Genomic DNA, 22138 nt, shown 5'->3' on the forward strand with positions numbered 1-22138 from the left:
ACAAAGTCCCTTGAAATGGGTAGCTAGTTATAGCCTACTGCCATGCTAAGGGCTTGGACCTGTCAATGTAATACATAAGAGCTATTTCAAAAGCTAACTCTTTCTGCTACTGAACCTGGCTGCCGAAAGAAGACTGGTACCTCTAAAGTTTCTTGGAGGTGAAAAGGTGAAACCACCTGGGGGAGAAACTGAGGATTGGTCCTAAGAACAACTGGTGAATGCTTGCAGATCACCTGTATCTGAGAGACATTATGGCCCTAGGAAGGCCACCTTCCAGGAAAGGAATTATAAGGCTCAAAAGATGGTCCCATGAGCCTTGTGAGGACTACGTTAAGGTTCCACATGGAGGCATGGGGTATTCTGGGTAGTATGACCCTCTAAAAACTATCCATGAAATCCTTCACTCCAGGGGGAGAAACTGAGGATTGGTTCTAAGAACAACTGGTGAATGCTTGCAGATCACCTGTATCTGAGAGACATTATGGCCCTAGGAAGGCCACCTTCCAGGAAAGGAACACTTTTCAAGTCAACAGTCTTTAACCAGTATTCATATCCTTCGACCGAAAGTTTAGATACAAACGAATTAGAATACAGTAATTTAGTATCGGTCAACAAAATTTGCTTATTAGAATACGGTGTCACTTTAAAATAGTAAGACTTAGCGTTTCGCTGATCATGCCCAGAAAAATATGCAAATTTATCATTACACGTTTTCGAACTCCCTTGTGGAGGAGTCGAGCAATGTTCCCATTGTACATAATTAAAGATGGACTTAGGGCTACTCGCTTTGTGAATAAAGTGGTGTCCATAATAGGTGTAGCAAAACAGATCACCATGATTATCTTTAAATTGGTAAGCATCTTCATCGTCATAGACAGTATAATATTGCAAATCTTTTAGCATAGCATCTACTGTCTTCACATCCCAATCATCAGAAACAATGCCTGGAATAACAATATAATTCATTGATAACTTAAGGACATACGGTATTTGAATCAATTCAGTGGGACCATATATATCAAACATTACTTTATCCCACACAATCCCATCCGGAATTGGTATTGCAGAAATGTTCACATTGGATAAGTCTCTTCGAACCATATGAGACGAAAAATGTGGTCTCAACACAGTCTCCACGTGCTCAATGTCTGATCGATCAGGAAGAAAATGACCATGTATTACTAGAAAAAAAGTAACCACAAAACCCAACCATAAAAAAAAGAGTCATTACAGCCATAAAAAGCCACAAATAGTTCCAAGGAATAACAAAATATGTACGTTTAAGCCAACTGAGTAGCTTACGTGGACCTCGGATTGAAGACAGCGAAGACGAAGAGCTGGATACAGCCGCATCCGCGTTGTTGAAGCAGCCAGAGGCAGTTCTTGCAAAAGGTGCAACAGTGAACAAGGAAGCTGATGGAGGTTCTCTCCTAGGTACGCTATAAATCACATGTTCAGAAACATCAGTAGAACGTACAGCAACTTGAGCAAAAGAATCGATATCAATCGTTGACTGTGGAACAATCGCAAGATCATCTTCCACCCTCCCCAAGCTCGGAGAGGAAACAGGGTCGGTGCAAATCACCTGCAGCGGGACTTCTTCCCCAGTAGTGAGAGGGATGCCGGAACTACTGGGTGTCCCTCTTGGTCTGCTGTGCAGAATCGGCCACATGTTGTAACTTGACATTATCAATGGAAACAAAACGATTCCCTTTGGCCCCTTGCAGCGGCGGCAAAATCACAGTTCTCGTGCCGCTCACCCCCAACACCGGGACAGGTGCTCGATAAGAAGGACCAAATTCTTTCTTTACTGCGACCTTTTCACGCACTAGATCCCCAATCCTGGGTATCCAACCAGTAGGTGTTACTGGCTCATCCTTAATTCCAGAGGAGGCAGCACTTGCAAAAGAGTTATCTTCACGGAATTGTTGTAAATCCTGCAAAACAGTGACACAATCATTTATGTCAAAGGGCGTATCTGCCGCCTCCACACCAGGACCATCCAGATCAGGAACATACATTCGTGTTCCGAACAGGCACTCATATGAAGTACGACCCCCCAGTGACCTTCTAGGCAAGTTATTAAGTGCTCTCTGTACTCCATACAGGTGGGCTAGCCAACTACGACCCGTACCTATAACCCTGGCTGTTAAAGATTGCTTTAAATCACGATTTAAACGCTCCACGACAGAATTTCCCTCGGGATGAAATGGAGACGAGAATTGGAGTTGGACCCCCAACGAAGCCATGGTGTCCCTGAATGCCTTAGAGGCAAAAGCAGGGCCCTGGTTCGAATGAAAAGCCGCAACTGCAAATGTATCGACAAAGATACGCAAATCTTTAATAACAGACCGAGCGTCAGCCGAGCGCTGTGGCCAGACCCACACAAATCTGGAGCACGAATCTACAGCAACCAATATGTATTTGTATGCACTATCTGGTGTCAGTGGACCACAATGGTCCAAGTACACACACTGTAATGGTCTATTTGATATCAGAAGAGGAGTCTGCTGCGGGCGTCTAGCCGACGATGCTTTAATTTGTTGACAGAAGTCACAACAAAGGACATACTGCTATGTCTCCTTATAGAGACCAGGCCACCAATAACGGGCCTGTAAAAGCGAAATCGTGGCAGCCACACCAGCATGCGCAGATGCCACCCCTTCATGCGCTGCAGACATTAATCGAGCTCTCTCAATCTTATTCGGTAACTCACGTACACCAACGCCTGGAATATTAACAACAGCATTTAGTGCACCACTCAAGCAGTAACTATGTTTAGAAGGGAATCCTTTAGGAAATGGCGTGCCATCAGCCGTAGCTTTTATGGCAGCCGAAATCTCTATGTCTGGTTTTGAACTCGAACGAGTTACCGCGGCTACAGTGGCGATAGTCACTGCCGCCTTTGCAGCCTCATCAGCCAAAGTATTCCCAGCAACGTGTATTGCAACGCGCTGGTGTCCAAGTGTATGTACAACATGGACTTTAGGAAGCGTCTCTTTCAGACCCGCAACCTTACCCCACAACAATTTATGTTTAATGGTGTTGCCTTTAGAATCTCTGAACCCATTCATTTTCCAATAATGCAGATATTCATTGAAGGATTGCACACAGTAGTAGGAGTCACAGACCAGCAAGGTCAATATCGCCGGCTCTGCATGCTCCAACGCTAACAAAAGAGCTTTGAGCTCAGCCAGCTGTGCCGTGCAATCTCCCAATGTTTTAGTATAAGTATGTCGGGGGCAGAAAACTCCCCCCTCCATAGTCCCGCTCACCACCGCACAAGCAGCAGAATACTGTTGTTTAGTCCCAACCGCCGGTTGCGCAGAGCCATCGGTATACATGACCACTTCATATTGGTCAATAGGTAATGTGCCAGCAGGAACCGGGTACTCTATTTCATATTGAAGAAATTCTTGAGTCTGCAGCTTAGGGTCAAATATGTAATCCACATCAGTGGCCGTCAAAGACGTAGCCCATTGTATCCACCGCGGGTGTAAAGCTTTCGAATTAGGAACACTCGCTTTTGTAACAGCCTCCAAGGCTGGAATTGGGGAAACAACAATAATGCGTTGGCCCTGGGCTAGCGGTCTTTCTTTGATCACAGCCATCTGTACTGCAGTGAGAATTTTCTCAGTCTGTGCAAAACGTTGTTCTGCAGCAGAATACAAGTGGGACTTGTATGCTATCGGGACTGTCTCCCCTTCATTAAAGGTGACATACGTAAATCCAAGAGCCCCAGGAATCACCCTGATGACCAAATGAGTTTTATTGTCCCGCGTGTGTAAATGTTTAACTGCTAAGAGATCATTCTGCAGCTCTCGCAGTATGTGTGTATGCTCAATCGTCCAAAATCTACTTGAAAAATTCGGGCGAATCAGTTCATATAAGGGTTTTATACGTGTAGCATAATCAGGAATGTAAGTTCCGCCATAATTCAGAAACCCCAATAAAGACTGGAGCTTCCGAACCGTGTTAGGAGGCTGCAGTAAAGCACATTTCTCCAAAAAATGTGCCGCCAGGCTCTTGCCCTCACTCGATAACTCATATCCCAGGAAAATAACACTGAGGAAGGCAATCTTCGATTTCTTAAAATTAAACTTATAACCAATATCAGCAAAACCCACAACAATGCGCGATACGCGACTGAGATGTTGTAGAATCTCATCGTCCGTCAAATAAATGTCATCAACATATGATAACGCCTCAGGGTCCAACTCGCGCAGAAGTTCAGTCACACGAGCCGAGAACAGTCCTGGGCTATTCTTATACCCCTGAGGTAAACGACAAAACTTTTCTGAGAGCCAAACGCACTGAAACCGGTATAGTCCCGACTTTCGGGTGCTATATTCTGGCAGAAAAATCCATTCGAGATATCCAAGGTTGTTTTGTATTTTTTACGCACTATATTATTCATAAGCGCAGCGCTATGTGAATTCTGTATAGCATATGTGCGTGTATGACTATTCAAATGTCTGTAATCCACCACTATCCTATAGGAATGGTCCGGTTTAGCAACCGGAAATAAGGGATTATTCATCGGCGAGACAAAAGGCTCAATCACACCTTGGTACTCCAATTGTGTAAGAATTTTCCGAACCGATGCCCTTGCTTAAAATTTAATAGGATATTGCGGCTGTGGCTGAGGTTCTCCTTTAATGGGAATTACATGATAAGGTGATTGTTTATCCCACCCCACATTATTTCTATATAGGGCGGGCGCTTGTGCTAGAGCCCATGCTTTACCATATGACTCCGCTAGTTCTCTCGGAACAAGTGGTGAAAAGGAAGGCGCAATAACCTCCTCCCCAACTGGACAGTCGCGAACAAAGTCAGGTGGCCAATCTTGTTCGGCCAACAGGACATCATATGATTTCACCATATGGTCCCAAAAGATGGAGTGTACAACGCGGTCAATGTCCCCTTCTAATCGTAGAGTCACAAGATATACTTGATCAGGATCAGAGACTCGCATATCCGCCGTCTCGACTTGTATGAAGTCATCAGTTGCTTTCGCCTCCAGATGCTCTAGAAGACTCCGGCGAACTATTGTGACCTCTGCCGCGCTGTCTAACAGCGCTAACGCCCATGTCTTGTTCGTCAAGAGAACTCTCTTCTTGAGCGGCATGTCTAACTGAGACTGCTGCCACTTTCTTCTTTTTAAACTGCTGTTTTTGTTGCAGCGGTTTCTCTTCTTGTTTAATAGAAACCTCCGCTGAGCGTTGTGAATCCTGTCTCGGTTTCACGTACTCCGTCCTCCGCTCTGACCGCCCACCTCTCTCACTTCTTTTCTCTGAGGAGTCCTGAAAGGAACGAGATTGGCGCGTATCAGTATATTGATATCTAGCAGGCGTCTTCAAAGTATCCCTATTCCTGAGATTATACTTATTTTGTGGGGTCTCCGGTTGCGGAGACTGCCCACCATCTTTCTTAGGTGTTTGCTGTTTCTTATCCCAGCGCTTTTTCGCACCCTCAGGTTGCTGTTGCTTAGAATTATCCTTATTATTTTTACCCTGCAATTGTGGTTTCTGCGGTCGAGCCCCTAGGCTATCACGACCAATACTAGAATATGTTTCAGCTATTATTCTCGGAAGTTCCCGCTCCTGATTAATCTGCGGAACGTCCCGAAGACGCATTCGCACTGCTAGTGCTACAGCCTCCCCCTTGAGATTACTCAAAATAATAGAAGAAACCGCGTCAAAATTACCCATCAATTGCATGCCTAAATCCAAGGCAGGGGCAGCCCCATATTCATCCTGAATTTGTTTAAGCACCTCCGGCAAATTAGCCAAAGTCGGTGTACCGTGTGCTGTAGTATAGAGAGCGGCAAACACCGTGCCCCAAGTATTACAAAGATCCACCGTAGGAACCATCCCATACGGCAAACACATCGTCAAAATTCTATGCTTATCCTGAGGTCCCGTATGGGGAAATACTGCTTCCAGCGTATTAATTTTTTGCGCCAGCCAAAATGGAGTCTCCTCACGTTTAGCCGGTACCTTGCCCATTACAGAGTGTACAGTGGCCGGATTTATTCCCGGCACCACCGCATGTGGATGAGCTGGAGCAGCACGCGCTGCATTAGTATTTAATGTCTGCATCACAAACTGAACTAATCGTCTGTACTTTGCAGTTAATTCCACATATAAACGACGCACTTCAGCCACTGCCACATTTGCCACTCCAGGATATGGTGTATATGTAGCCAATAAAGGCCAGGTCGGACCATCATTACTCAACGGACCTAACCGTACTGGTGTTACTGAATGTGGGAGGGCGCCATCAAGCCAATTATGGTGTTCTTGATAAGATAAAGGTATTTCTAAGTATGCATAAGCCCTGTATTGTCCAGGGACATTCGCAACAGTATATTCGTGAAAAGTATTTGTACCCCCATCAGCTGCTGGAAATACGACCCAAGAATAAAAAAGTTCTGATCTATAGGCTGCATGGGCGTCAACCACAAAAGTGACCGGACCCCCCTGGATCGTCAGTCCATGTGCTATCAGATGACCCGTGAGCGGAAATCGCATATTAAGCGGTATATCTACTACAACTGGATTCGCCATTAGTATAACAATAATAGCTCTAGGACAGAGAAGGCACACCAATATCGGGGTATTTCCTTTCAAAGTTCAAGCTTGAACAACCAACCACTAAGTAATAGGATGTACCCAACCTGTGGTGGCAGAAACCCTCAGCCCCACGGACGTCTCCGCATACGGAACTGAGGAGTCAAAATATATACGAGACCGAGAGAGTCAGTTGGACCCAAACATTAGAGCCAGACCAAACGTTGGCGGCGCCATGTCGCATGGGCTCTCATTATCCTAAATGAGACTACTGGATTTCTAGGCAGCAGGATCGATAACGGTGTGGGGGACTGAGTCTGACCCACGTGTAAGGAACTCTGTCACCCTAAATCCGGTTGTTGCTCCGGCTAACTAGCAGTGCCTCATTTCTCCCACGGGGAAGAAATGATTGGGCAGCCGAGCGCATGACATCTTTGGAACTTCTCAGGGAAGTCGTGGTCACTCAGATCCAAACCAACTCTCTCATTCACAATATGGTCTCATATACAAATGACAAAGACAGTATAAGTTTTATATAATGTTTTAATAAAACGACTGTATTTTAGATATTAAGGCGTGAGCCGCAATAACCAGAACAATACAACATAGTAGGATTGATATAGTAACCAGGAGAGTAAAACATAGAAATAAAGCTATCATAATTCCTAACCGTTTCTACTCTCCCTCTGCTTGTTCTATTTAGAGCACAGCATGTTAAGCTTTCAGCTTGCCTTTCTGTATCACTAGGGAGACGGACACACTCATACCTGAGCAAAGGCCTGTGATCTGGTTCAGCATCTGCAACGAGGCAGTCAGCGTCTAGTTGTGGTTCCCTGGTCGGAATCTCCCTCTTGCATGTATTGGGACAAGGAAGTGATTTTATAACTAACATGTCATCGTGATCACAAAATGTTCCTACGCAGGAATGGCAAGTCTAGACTCCTACCACGTCTATCGGCAATGTACCAGACTGTATCCTTGACTAAAGCACAGAGTGAATATGTTATGAAGAACTCCAGTGCTGAAGTAGGCAAAACAGTGTGATATGAATAAAAAACAACACCGTAAAACTGGCTATTCTGTAAAATAACAGTACGAAGCCTAATAGAAAGCATTTAGAGCAAAGTGCACAGAGGCTCTAAGCTGTTAGCAAATGAATAAAATATATTTAGGGCAAAGTGCACAGAGGCCTAAGGCCTGAAGCTAATGCGCAAAATATACGTAAAACTGACCACACTACAGTACCTCTAAAGTTTCTTGGAGGTGAAAAGGTGAAACCACCTGGGGGAGAAACTGAGGATTGGTCCTAAGAACAACTGGTGAATGCTTGCAGATCACCTGTATCTGAGAGACATTATGGCCCTAGGAAGGCCACCTTCCAGGAAAGGAATTATAAGGCTCAAAAGGTGGTCCCATGGGCCTTGTGAGGACTACGTTAAGGTTCCACATGGAGGCATGGGGTATTCTGGGTAGTATGACCCTCTAAAAACTATCCATGAAATCCTTCACTCCAGGGATCCTAACGTGGGATGAATGTTCCCTATTTCACATATAAGCTGCCATGGAGATAGGTACAGACGAACTGAGGTGTGGAGGAGGCTTGACTCCTGCAGATGAAAGGGAGAGCAGAAGATGTCCTGGACATTAGCCTTTAGGGTTCCATGTTTTTGGGAATGCAGTTGTTGGAAACCTCTTCTACTTTGCTACGTAACAGGTAAGTAAAGTGGTAGTGGACCTACGTGCTTAATAAAGAATAGTCATGCATTTGCTGGGGAGATTCAGACGAAAAGTTCTAGAACCTCAGGAGACAGATTACTAGGTTGAACTATCTGGGGTCTGGTGTCTGATCTGGCCTTGTCTCAGTGTGAGAAGGTTAGGCCTCAGATTACCAGGGCTGTGTAGCCTACATGGGAGACACCAGCATTAGAATCAGAAATGCTTGAGTCATCTTCTTCACTACGTCCGGGAGGAGTAGGAGAGGAGGAAAAGAGTATGGAAAGATCCATGACCAGTCCATCCATAGTTCATTGCCAAGGGGCTTTGGTTATGGATGGTGAACTGGTCTATTTGCTGGGTGCGTGTAGTTGCCACTTGCGGATTTGGTGAAGCCTTCAGCTGAGCAGAGTCAAAGTCCATCCCCAGAAGAAATTCCACTAAGAGTTGTATGTTGTGGGGATCCACCCAATGCAAGATCTCCTGTACTAACACAGAGCTTGGGAGAATGCCTTCTGCCCTATTTCTGTAGATAGTACATGTTGTTCATGTTGTCTGCCTTGATGAGCACTACCTTCCCTCAAAAAACCTGGAAGAAGGATTTAAATGTAGGTGAATAGCCAGCAGTTGTCAGTAACCCAAAAAGGGGTCATTGGTAATGGTGACCTCTGTAATAATTTCTCAGAAAAGCCTGCCCTGCAGCAATTAGTCGCTGTTGCATCAATTTAGAGAGCAGTGAGTGCTAGCCTTTACCAACAATAAATCTTCCCAGGAATGAATATATTATATTAAAATATTTTTTTCTGAAGTTTCAATTAAACTTTAGAACTGCAGCTTGTGAATAAGAATGGGATTGCTCTTTTGTGGTTGGTGAACATCCCTTCCTAAACCCCTCCCAAAACCTTCATTAACCCCTCCTTCCTTCTCTGTTAACCCCACTGTAGTAGTGTTTCCCATTTTCCAGCCCCTCCTCATTATCCCTCCCACCTTTACTACTAAAATGTATACTTATGTGCGGAGACTCTACAGACAGGATGGAGATCATCACACATGAAATATAGGAGAGGTGTAGTTGGAACCTTTACACTGTGAATAGCGTTTTGTAGTACATTAGTAATACTACTGTAGTACTACTAAACATACTGCAAAATGCAGTCTGTGAATAGTCTCCACAGTGTTTATCCTCTAGTAGAATCCTTAGTGTCTGCCATGATAGACACATGAGCAGTCTGATTCTGGGAGGGCACTTCCAGAATAAACAGGTGGCCCCCTAAATGCATTGGCAGAGAACTAGGAGAAGATGGTACCTCTTTTCAAAGCTAATGTGAGTAAAGACAATTTTATTTTTCGCAGTACAAAAGGCTGCCTTGTGCAACTTCGGGAATGTTCGAAGACGTCAGTTGCAGAACCCAGGAAAAAGAGCAATAAAAAATCTAGCATTGGCTAAGCCAGTAGGTCTCGCCTATGCAAGAGCTATTGGTTTTGCCAATGTGTAGTAGCCATGTTGTAAACCAGTGTGGCTGCTGCTCAGCATGGCTAAAGGTTTGTGACACAGAGGAGAGTGGCATGGCATGGAGTGGAGTGCAGTGGCACAGAGTGTAGTAGATTGTAGTGTCAGAGAGGAATATCACTGGAGTACAGTGTAGGGTTGTGCATTAGAGTGCAGTGTTGTGAAGTAGAGTGGAGTGGTGTAGAGTTGCGCAGAGTGGCATAGAGTGGAGGGGTGTAGAATGGAGGGTGTAGAGTGGAAGAGGTAGACTGGCATAGAGTTGAGTAAAGTGTTGTAGAGTGGAGCAAATAGTCAGTGGAGTGGCATACAGTGGAGCAGAATGGAGTGATGTGGAGTGGAGCAGAGTGGAGTGTTAGAGTTGAGTGGTGCAGTGTGGAGTGGCGTACAGTGGGGTGTTGTAGAGTACAGTGTTATGGAATGCCATAGAGGGCCGTAGAGTGGAGGGTCATAGAGTGAAGTGGCTTAGAGTGGAACATTGTAGACTGTATTGTAGAGTGGAGAGGTGGAGAGTGGAGGGGTGTAGAGTGGGGCAGAGTAGAGTGGAATGGAGTACAGTAGAGTAGAATATTATAGAGTGGAGTGAGGTAGCACGGAGGGGCACTCAGTGGCGTAGCACAGATTGGAGTAAAGTGTCAGAGTGAGGAAAAGTGTCACAGAGTGGAGTGCCGTAGAGTGCAGTACAGTGGAGTAAAGTGGTGTAGAGTGTTGTGCTTTGGCATAGAGTGGCAAAGTTTATCATAGAGTGTAGTGTCAGAGTAGACTGCCATTGAGTGGAGCAGAGAGTCATACAGTGGTGTAGAGTGGAGTGGCCTAGAGTGAAGTGTTGTAGAGTGGAGTCCCATAGAGTAGAGTGTCACAGAGTGGAGTATCATGGAGTGGAGTGTTGCAGAGTGGAGTTGGAAAGGGTTGTGTAGAGTGGAGTGGCATAGAGTGTTGGGAGCATGAAGGGCATGGAGCTGAGAAGGGTTGAGAAGGGTTGAGGGTCATTGTGTGGGATGATGTAGAGTGGAGTAGAGTGCCGTAGAATGGAGTAGAGTGGAGTAAAGTCTTGCATAGTGGAGCAGAGTGGAGTGCACTAGAATGGAGTAAAGTGTCAGAGTGGTGCTGCACAGCATCAAGTGGAGAGGCGTAGAATAGTGTAAAATGGTGAAGAGTGTCAACGAGTTGAATGGTGTAGATTTGCATAGAGTGGCACAGAGTTGAGTTTCGTAGTGTGGAGTAGAGTAGCCTAGAGTGAAGTGGCACTGAGTGGCGTAAGGTGAAGTAGAGTGCAGTGCAGTAGCACAGCATGGATTAGAGTGGAGTGGTGAAGAATGGCATAGAGTGCTGTTGGGTGGCACAGGGTGTCAGAGTGGAGTGTCCGTGGAGTGTCAGAGAGGAGTTTCAGAGTACAGTGGCACAGAGTGGAGTGGCCTAGCGTGGAGTGGTGTGGAATAGAGTCACATAGAGTGGAGTTGCGTAGAGTGGGGTTGTCACAGATTACAGTAGAGTGGCCTAGAGTGAAGTAGCACAGAGTTGGTAGAGTGCCTGAGTTGCATAGAGTGGAGTGGCACAGAGTGGAGTAGTGTGGAGTGGCATAGAGAGGAGTAGAATGGAGTGGCACAGATTGAAGTGGCATACAGTGGACAGGAGTGGAGTAGAGTTTCATACAGTGGCTTATCACAGAGTGGAGTGGCACAGAGTGGAGTGCAGTGTAAAGTGGATTAGAGTGGCATAGTGTGGAGTACAGTGGCAGAGTGGAGTAGAGTTTAGTACAGTGGAGTAGAGTGCCAAAGTGGAGTGGAGCAGAGTGTTGTAGAGTGGTGTGGCATAAAATGTCACAGAGAAGAGTGGCATAAAGTGCCAAGGAGTAGAGTGTCATAGAGTGGAGGATCGGAGATTGGAGGGACATAGAGTGGAGGGACATTGAGGGCCTCATTATGAGCTTGCAGGCGTTTCTATCCACTGTCTCAGCGGGAAACTCACCACAACTTTGACAACGGCTCGTAATTCAGGCTGTGAAAAGTGCTACGGGGCTTTCCTTGGGGCCTCTGCACTGCCCATGCACTTAAGCAGTGCAAGGGCCCCCATGACAGCACCTAGCAGCAGTGCCATGGCACCGCCAGGCTGTCGGACGGCCTAAAAGTGACAGTGTCGGCAGTCTGACCATGGCACTTTTACCACGGTCCTATTGTGGAGGATGGACCATCAATTTGGCGGCAGTCCAACCGCCACCACAAGAGGGGCGGTCTTAAGACTCCCTCACTCGTAATGAAGGCCAGAGTGTTGTGGACTAGAGTGGAGTGGAATGTTGTGGAGTGGTGTGTCATACAGTGGAGTGCCTCTGAGTGACATAGAGTGGAGTTGAGTGATGCAGAGAGGAGTGTCATTGAGTGGAGTGTCAGAGTGGAGGGGCATGGAGTGGAGTAAAGTGTCATACAGTGGAGTGCCGTGGAGTGGAGTGGAGTGATGTAGTGCAGAGTGGAGTAAGGTGTCAGAGTGAAGTAGTATAGCATGGAGTGGCACAGCACGGAGTAGTGAAGAGTGGAGTCAAGTGGCATGAAGTGTCAAAGTGTGTTGCAGAGGGGTGTGGAGTATTGTACAGTGGAGTGGCGTAGAGTGGAGTAGTATCAAAGAGTGAAGTAAGGTGGAATGGAGTAGAGTGCTACAAAGTGGAGTAAAGTGGAAATGGAGTGGAGAGTAAGAGTGAGCAGCGTAAAGTGGAGTGTTGTAGACTGGAGTAGTGCAGAGTGGTGTAGAGTGGCCTAAATTGAAACTGACTAGAGTGGTGTGGCATAGAGTGGAGTGGCGCAGAGTGAAGTTGTGTAGAGTGTTGAAGAATGGAATGGAGTGGCATGGAGTCGCATGACGCAGAGTGGGGTGGTGTGGAGTGTCCTAGAATGGAGTGCATAGCGTAGAGGGGAGCAGAGCGTTGCAGTGTGTTGTGGAGTAGAGTGTTGTAGAGTGGTGTATTGTAAACTGGTGAAGTAGAGTGTCAGAGTATTAGAGTGGAGTATCGTAGAGTGAAGTTGTATACAGTATTGAGGAGTGGAGTGGCATAGAGTAGAGGGGAGTAGAGTGTCGTAGTGTGTCTTGGAGTAGAGTTTTGCAGAGTGAACTGATGTCAGTGGAGTAGAGCGGCATAGTATGGAATTGCGTAGAGTGAAGTATGCATGGTGTGGAAGAGCACTGCCATTACAGAAACACATTTTCAATTGTGATGACCATTACATTTGCAAAGACACTCAGTTTTACTGATACAACTATACAGCGCACAAACAATAATGTGTGGAAATGGCATCGCAAAGTGTATTGATTTGTTTTGATAATATTACAATATTTATTTCCACCAGGCTTCAGAATTACAAAAAATTGTGCTTCATTTGTGCTTTCCTAATTCTGAGTAATGCACAGTTCATTTACAGACATTTAAATTTTGTTGTGTACTAGAAAACCCTACAGCCTTTCCTCTCACATGGGTACACAGCAGGATTATCACATAAATCCTCTCTCTTTGAAGTCAGGGAAAAAAAGTGAATATAAAGCTCGCTTAAAAAGAAAGCCTGACATCTAACTCTGTCTCTGAATGAACAGCAAAGGTGACCAGATAAGAACAAAATTTAAAGGCGTGTTTACAGAAAGGGAAACCTTGTCGAAGAATACACCGAGTGATGGTGAACAGCTGTGCTCCATGGGAGGGACAAAGTAATGCTGGCCAGCCTAAAACACATAAAGCCAGAAAATATGAAGCAAACAATTTTGACTTACAAACCACAAAGCCAACAGTAAGCCATGGGCGGAATGCATTCACAGAAAAGCTTTCAAAATGTCCCCAAGATGTCTTTGCAAACCGGAGGCTTCGACCTAGACATTCTGTAGGCAGTGCTTCACAAGCGACACCACACACATGAGCAGATATTGGCCAAAACACAATGTAATCAATACTCATCCTTTAGTGTTAAAAAAGCATCAAACAACTCTCAAGGCTCTTACATTTCCTTTCCACCGTTATCCACCTTTGGAAGCAGGTTTCCTCTGACAGGATGTGCATACAGCCTGGTAAGCTCCTAAGGTAGCCATGCAAACTGTGTAGTTCTCTTTCGAAGAGCAGCACCTCATCCACCAAATGACAAAACAGTGTGTCATCATACAACAGACAAGGAATGTCAGCCGCCAGCTTCTCCAACACCAGCATCACCAAACCACGTGAGAATTCCAGCTGAAAAAGATAGGAATAGGTTACAATCCCTGTAAGCATATTTTTTTACTTTTTAGTGCGGTAGATTATTTTTCTTCAGTCGTCTTTCCAGTCATAAGGTATGGCGTGACTGGTCCTTTAGTTAGTAATGTACATGTCCAATGCTGGATTTATTTTCACACAGCTGTTGAGCGTACGGATGGAGTAGTACATAGAAGAAGGATGGAGACGTTCTTTTTGGGGATAAGGAAGTATAGAGAGTAGACCCCTTTGCCTTGGTGCTGAGGAGAAACAGGTTCAATTGCCCCCTAGAGAATGAGCGCACAAACTTCCTTTTATAGTAGGACCAGGTGTTCTGGGCTGAGTGTGTGTGTATGCGAGGTTGGATGTTTGGTGGAGATGAGGTGAGCATGAAGCAGTAGCTGTGCTCAATGATAGAGAGAACCCACTGATCTGAGATGATTTTCTCCCAGCAGGTAAGAAATCCTTTAATCCCATCCCCTTCCTCTGAATGGTCCTGTGTGATTAGGTTGATATGGGGCAAGTCAATGTTTGGAGGAAAAGGCTCCCTTGCCAGCAGTTCCTCTGTCTCATCCCTTGGAGTTGTAGCCCTGAAGTGTACCCTGAGTGCATCCTGTACTGCTGATGTCGCTGGTATGACAATGCTTGGTCAGGGGAGGTAGTTTTGGTCCATCAGTGACTTGCTGCCTCTGAAAGGGGCCTCTGGTTGGGGGCGTGGCTTGAAGAGCTAACACGGCAGACATGTATTAGTGGAACTCTGCTATGCCACCCATTTATCCTGTTTAATTAAGTTCCAGTGCAGGGAGAGGAGGGCCGGCAGAGACGCGGCGGGGGCCCTGTGGAGTGAGAGAGTTAAATATCGCCGCAAGCCTCCTTCTCGGAACCCGCGGGTGACCGAGAGGTTCAGCGGCAGCAGCACAGCTTCTGGGGCAAAATGGCGCACAGAGGAGTGGATCACGCAGCAGAGTGCCAGCAACGGCCTTGAGGCCATACGGCTGACAAGAGCGGTGAGCACCAGAGGCGGTGCGGAGTGTTGGAAGCTGTGCCGCGAGGGCCGAATGGAGGGTGCTCTGTGTGGCCATCCTCAGGTGAGGTGAGCAGCACCCGCCTGGGGTGTGAGCCCTGGCCAATAAGGGTAACCTGGAACGGGGATACTGCTGCTGCTGGGAGGACTAAAAGCGGGACCCCTTGATGGCATAGGGGTCCCCAGAGGCTGCATTGGCTGAAAGAGGGGCAGATGCAGTAGTGACTGGATGTGCTGTGACAGCTCTCTGGGGACAGTGCTGCAGTGCGAGCCTCGTGCGTGCAAAGGTTGAGATGCTGATATTGGATGCTGCAGATGCTGCCTGAGCCCATAACTACACCAAAACACTATTGCCTGGATGAGGGGATCTAGTGACGGGTGTGAGATGAAACAGTAGAACGGACTGTACGGAACAGATATTATCCCTGACTAATACTAATCCCAAGCTGCAGAACGCCCTATAGCAGCGGATGTACTACACTGGGGGAGCTAGATACTGCAAGGTAACCTCAGTTGCCTCTTATCACTGATGTTATGCTCGCGTCACGCAGGCTCTGACCTGACCTTTGTGCGACTGGCTCTCTGTTGGGGGTGCTCACTGCAGGAGGCAAGTGCAAGCCGTAGCAGATAGGTCTTGTTACCTCGCGGATTGCTTCAGGCGACCAGCCATGGGCCACTAGCGAACTGGCGGACTGCCGCCTGTGCCTCACCGTAGGGGATCCCCACGGTCTCCTCTGATTTGAGTCTCCTGCATGCGGACCATAGGAAATTGGCAGATAGAGTGACATTGATGGAACAAGACACCCAGATGTTACCAAATAGCACACATAGCCTGGAAACCTCGCTGAAGGCGCTAACAGAGTGTGAGTACTTGAGCAACGTGAGGAGGATGCAGAGAGCAGATCACATAGAAACAATGTCCAACTGGTGGGTCTGCCAGAGGGAGCCGAGGGACATGATCCTGTGCAGTATATGGAGAACTGGCTGTGAACTGCACTTCTGCCAGTCACGCTCTCCTGCTTTTTTTCCATTGGGCGAGCGTACAGAGTGCCGACCAAGCGACCTCCAGTGGGCGCTAATCCAAGACCACTGGTGGTGAGATTTCTCCACTACTGAGATAGAGACGTAGTATTGAAGGAGAGTCGTTCAATGACAGAGGTGCAGAGCACCAAAGTGATGTTCTTCCCCGACTACACAGCTGCTGTGCAGAAGCAACGTAATAATTTCCTGGCAGTGAAGCAGAACCTCCGTTAGTTGGGATACACTTATTCTCTCCTCTTCCCGGCTAAGCTCCGTGTGGTGACTGCTGACACCACACAGGTTTTTGTCTCCCCTGAGGAGGCATAGCACTGGATTGAGAGTTCTGATGGTGGTGCCGAATCTTCACTAAGGCCGGAGCTACCGGGAGGCGGTGCCGCACGAAGGCGTAGCAGGGGACAGGGCAGGATGAGAGCACGAGAAGAGGGGAATCTACCTGCAGTCCCCGACCTAGAACAAAGAATACAGGAACGGCGTAGTTCAATGCAACAGGCGCCCGCACTTTAGAATGTAGAGCAGTGCACTAGCCGGAAGCACAGAGCTCCCACTCCTCATATGGGGAAGGTTCTGCTGTTACGTGCCCCTCGATGCAGAGCTCTCATAATCCCCCAGATGTCACCCTGCAGACGACAGACATTCTCCTTTGAGCTCAACTGCCCACCAGCCTATGACCCATCTCTCCCTACGAATACAATTGTCATTAATGTATAATACTTCTTCTGTAGCCAAACGTACTGTACCATTTACAAGGTGGCATATGTTTGACTCCCCGTGCTACTGAGTTTGGTAGGCCCTCTGCTGGTTGTCCCTACCATGAGGATACCTTTATATTGATTTAGTTGTTATCAATTGGTTTGGGCAGTCACAGGTTCCGGTGTACTGCTCTTTTGGTATTCATTATGACATGGTCTCAATATGTTGATTGTTGTTGTTTGCTCATATCCCAGTTCAGCACTAGGCGACACATGAAGGCACTCACCACACATTGTTCAGCTCCTTTGCACATCACATGGCCAAAGTCGGATGTGTGGCAACTATGACCAGCACCATCGTTTATTGGTAATATGAAAGATGGCACGCATTAATGTAGTTACATGTTATGTATGTGGCATGCACACTCCTGCGCGCAGATACGCGGTCTACTCCTATTTGAAGCGACATGGTGCCCATATCTCACTATAGTAGGAAACACATCTAATGAGTTCAGGCGCAGACACACTCAGAAGAAAATGGCGCGGCCAAGTGTACTGCACGAACTACTAATGCTATGCGCGGGGAGTACTGACATGGATCCGCCCAGGGGTTCCATTCCATCTTTTAGAACAGGTCACGGACACTGATGGCCGTTATGTGTTCGTCCACGGCCGACTGAGTGGCTGTCAAGTTCTCCTTGGCAATGTATACGCTTCCAATGTAGATCAGGCTATTTATCTAAACAAACTCAGTCAACTGCTGGCGCAGTGGAGTGGCATTCCTTGGCTGATTGGGGGAGATTTCAATTGCATGTTGGATACATACCTGGACAGATCCTTCCCACCATTAGCGCGCACCACTGCCATATTCAATGCCCGCTCTCTTGCAACCTGGCTGCATCACTGGCAATTGACGGACCTTTGGCGGAATTACAATGTGGATGCCATAGAGTACTCCTTCTACTCAGCATCACATGATCTGCATGTTCGGCTCGATAGATTACTCTGCACGGCCGCTCTGCTTCAGGCGGTTGTGGAGACGGATTACTTAGGCTGTATCCATTTGGACCACAATCCTCAATACCTTCAACTCGACTGGGGTGGGCCTGAGCAATCCCCTGTTCCTACGTGAAAAATGCAAACAACTGTGTTGGAGGACTCTGCATTCCGCGAGCCAACTGGCCAACAGATCATTAGTTACTTTGAGCTAACTGCTGACACAGCATCCTCCCGTTCGATAGAATGGGACGCATTTAAGGCTGCGTTGTGGGGTTACTGTATAGGGTTCAGAATTGGAGCACGCAGGCCGCTGGACCGGGAGGTGTTCGCGGTAGAGCGACAGCTCTTGCGGCACAAGTCGGAAGTCGTGCAGAAACCCAGTGTCCTTTCCCAATTACTAGGCATGCGGAAAACCCATGCAGCTCCTTGAACATTTGCGATACCTCAATTACGCGGCACACTCTGTTAATGTACACACGCGGGCGGATAGAGCCGGTGCTCTACTTGCCCGCTTAATAAGACAGGAGACCACCCCTAGCTCCGTGCTATCTATTCGGACGTTGTCTGGTGATTTATTATAAATGCATACTCATTATGAATCTCTATATGCCTCTATTTCTCCTCCTCCCCTACAAGTTGTTGAGCAGTTCCTCGCAGGAGTATCTCTGCCTCGGATCACGGCTGAGCAGTGTCTGGAACTAGATGATCCTTTATTATTGTCTGAGATACGGGAGGCCATTAAGTCACTTGCAAATGGCAAGGTGCCTGGCCCGGATTGGCTGCCGGCTGAATTTTATCAAGCCTACGCAGTCCAACTGGCCCCTCGGCTGGTCGCTCTATACGAGGAGTCCTTGGCACTAGCATGTTTGCCTAATACGTTACGAGAGGCCATGTTAGTCTCCCTTCTTAAGCCGCATAAGGACCCCACTGATCTACACTCCTATATATCGTTGGCGCTTTTAAACACATATTATAAAATATTTGCCAAGGTGATTGCAACACGCCTAGCCCCACTAGTGCCCTCCTTGGTACATGAGGATCAGAATGGCTTTGTGCCGGGTCACACAACGTCTCTCAATCTACTTGTATTTTTTCGCGTACTACGGTATGCTCCCCACCATAGGCCACGGGTGGGTTGCTTGGTGATTGACCTGGAAAAGGCATTTGACTTGTTGGAGTGGCCTTTCCTTTTTGCAGTCCTACCGAAATAGGGATCTGGCCCTCACTTTATACAATTGGTGAGGCTATTCTACACGTATCCATTGGCCCGTAGCAGAATGGGACGCTTGGTGTTGTCCCCCATACATGTTGGGAGAGGCACACGGCAGGGATGCCAACTGTCTCCCCTCCTTTTTGCTCTTGCAGTGAGGCGGGATGCAATTGGGGGAATACCACTGGGTGATGGGACACATGTGGTCTCTCCTTACACAGATGACCTTCTGGTGTATATAAGAGACCTGCCAAATTTCCCTAGTGACATAATGCCTCTGCTCAACAAGCATGCAAGAGTTTCTGGCTTTATTGTCCATTGAAACAGGGTGGTTTAGCGCTGCCGAATCTAGAAAACTACTATATAGCTGCGCAGTTGCAATGGGTGGCCCGTTGGCTCTCATCGAAGCAGTTGGCGGACACGGCCACGGAGTAAGTTGCTACGCTTATTTCATCCCTGTGCTAAATCCGCAGCACCAGCTCCTATATTACTGAATCTAGCATACCATTGTTTCCGCAGATGCTGCTACCTCTCCAGAGACACCATACCCTATGCACCAGCCATACCATTGTTGGGAACGCCGCGTGGCACATGTGACACGTCGACTGCAGACCTGACAGCTTGGCACGCAGTATAGGAGACCTATACACTGATGGCAATCTCATCACTCATGACACACTGATGGAGGCCACCGGACGACATCTAGGTACCTTTATGTTGTAAAAGTCACTTAGACAATCCTTGCAACAAGCGTGGGGAGACCTCACAGAAGAACCTCGTATGCACTACACACTACAGTACCTACATGTCTTTGGGGAAGGGGGGCATTTAATACACTGGATAGCAGACTCCCTACGTCTCCATATAACTGGCCCGCATGTGCCTCTCCGAAGGAAGTGGGAAGGATACAGGGGGGAACCTTTCACAGACAAGGAATGGGTGACAATATGAGAGACCCCACATATGTACCTCGCAATATGCGATTTCGCCTCATTCAATATTATTTCACACAAAGGGCATACCTTACCCCCAATAAGATCAATAGATATTTTAACGGTGTGGATGTGGCTTGTCAGCGGTGTCAGTGCTTAGGAGCGGACTTTCTACACATGATGTGGTCATGTCCCGCGCTGAGTCAGTATTGGACCCCAATCGATGCACGCTTGATGCATTGTGTGGGCCAGCCCTTATTATTGACATGGGAGGCATGTGTCCTAGGATTGTGTCCTAGGGGTAAAAAATTGAAAGCAACGTCCCATTTTTTGGATCTGGGGTTGTTGGTGGCCAAACGCCTTATAACTCGTTAATGGCAATTTCCTGAGCCACCAGCCTATGAAGCATGGATACGTTCACTGGCTAACTGGGCGAGAGCAGAATGCATGGCTCTCCAGTGCGAGGAAGCTTTGGGACTGCGAAAATGTGGGAGCTAATTGTTAACAGACCTGTGCACGCAGCTGACACCGGTGCTTACTTCACTTTGATTCCCCGATATTGGTGATGGAGTATTGATAGCGTCCACACTCAGTTCAGCATGCTACAGACCTGTATATGTGACTAAAATAAATACACACCCCCTTCAGATGTGGGGATTCTGGGCTGATTGAGGGCTGCATTGCATAGATGTGCGGGGGTGACATGCTGAATGCTTATAAACTTCACAACAATTGTACTGAATTCACAATGTGGGTGCTCAGATTCATGTTGTCAGTGATCCCCCACCCATGATTGTTGTTACAACTTGTTATTGATTATGGCCAGATGGGTCATATGTATTATTACTTTGCAATATGTTGTGTTAACATATAAAAGCAATAAAGAAATATAAAAAAAAGGGGGGCTCTGGTTGTCCACTCCTGATGGTGCCCATGACCTTGTCCATGTTCTTCTTCATTTTCTCCAACATGTCATCAACCTGCAGGGCCACAGAAGTGCTTTCCATCAAAGGGCAGGTTGACAAAGTGTTGTTGGACTTCCAGTTCGAAGCCGGAAATATGCAGCCAGGAGTGGTGGCATGGGATTATGGAGGTGTTTATCCCCCTGTTGACTTTGTCAGTTATGTCTAAAGTGCACTGTATGGTGGCATTAAAAATAACTTTACTCCCCTCTACGATTTACCCCCCCTTTCTGCTCTTGTCAGAGAGATGCTGCAGTAGGGCTTACATCTTCTCCTGAGGATCTGTAACACTTTTGACCCCCATAATAATGCATGTTATGCAATCTCCATCATCCAGAATTTCTTATTGTGCAGATTTTCTTATTTAAAAATATTTAGGATGACCAAAATTGAACAAATATTGTTTCGAATCATGGAGATACATCAGAACTTGTTCCTTAAAAACCCATCAACTACTGACTCAAACTCAGGGTTGAAAAGTTTTAGACTGCCCATAATCATAGTCTCATCTATTGGATACAGCTCATCTATTTTTCGCTGGCTACATTCATATCCTTTTCCCACCTGTTCTGTGCATCCTGCCCTAAAGAAGAATGTAGCTGACAAACAACAGAAATAGGAGAGAAAATGGCACTGAGGGAGTATCACCACTTTACCAAAGTGCATCTGTTCCACCATCATAAATAAGAGGGAGTTCCAAACATTTTTTTAATAAAGGGACCCATCTAAGTTATAGAGTTTTGAAGTAGTTATGGCTAGGCTTAAAGCAACAGTGACACTTCACTCCACTCCCTCCCCTGTTGTGTCCCTGCTGTGTCCCTCTATTTTGTCGCAATCATTTGTCTCCTCTTTAATCCCCCTCTCTTATCTCTTATCCATCTTGCCTCTCGCTTTCCTCTGTCACTTTTCATATGCATTAGCCTTCTCTGTCATCTGCCTTGTGCCACAGCCCCTTTCTCATTGATCATATGCTTTGATCACCACCCTCCTCCACGGTGTGCCTTGGTCTTCTCGCTTATTGATCATTCGCTCCATCCATCATCTATTAACCACCCTGTGTAACACGCTCCTCTCATCTTTCTTGTGTCTGGCATTCCTCTCATCTGTTTTGTGCTCCACCTCACTCTTCTTTCTTGAATTCAGGTTTTCATTCTGTTAAGTTCTATTTTTTGGCTCCTTCTCTCATACAAAGTGAGCTATGTTTCTCTTTCTCATTCAGCTTGTCATCCTGCTCATGCATTTTGTTCCTAGGTTCCCCATTCTCATCCATCTTATTCTTATACAATAT

General features: G+C 46.8%; 1 protein-coding gene across 1 annotated transcript in view; it reads right to left on the minus strand.

The window, feature by feature from the left end:
- The window catches only part of RINT1 (RAD50 interactor 1), a 205282-nt gene that overhangs the window by 88137 nt on the left and 95007 nt on the right, over positions 1–22138 (minus strand). The window contains exon 8 of the mRNA XM_069229853.1: positions 13768–13993. Within this exon, the coding sequence (XP_069085954.1) occupies positions 13768–13993 (226 nt within the window). The remainder of the gene's footprint in view (positions 1–13767; positions 13994–22138) is intronic.

The sequence above is a fragment of the Pleurodeles waltl genome, chromosome 4_1 (assembly GCF_031143425.1).
Source record: "Pleurodeles waltl isolate 20211129_DDA chromosome 4_1, aPleWal1.hap1.20221129, whole genome shotgun sequence".
Taxonomy (NCBI): Eukaryota; Metazoa; Chordata; class Amphibia; order Caudata; family Salamandridae; genus Pleurodeles; species Pleurodeles waltl.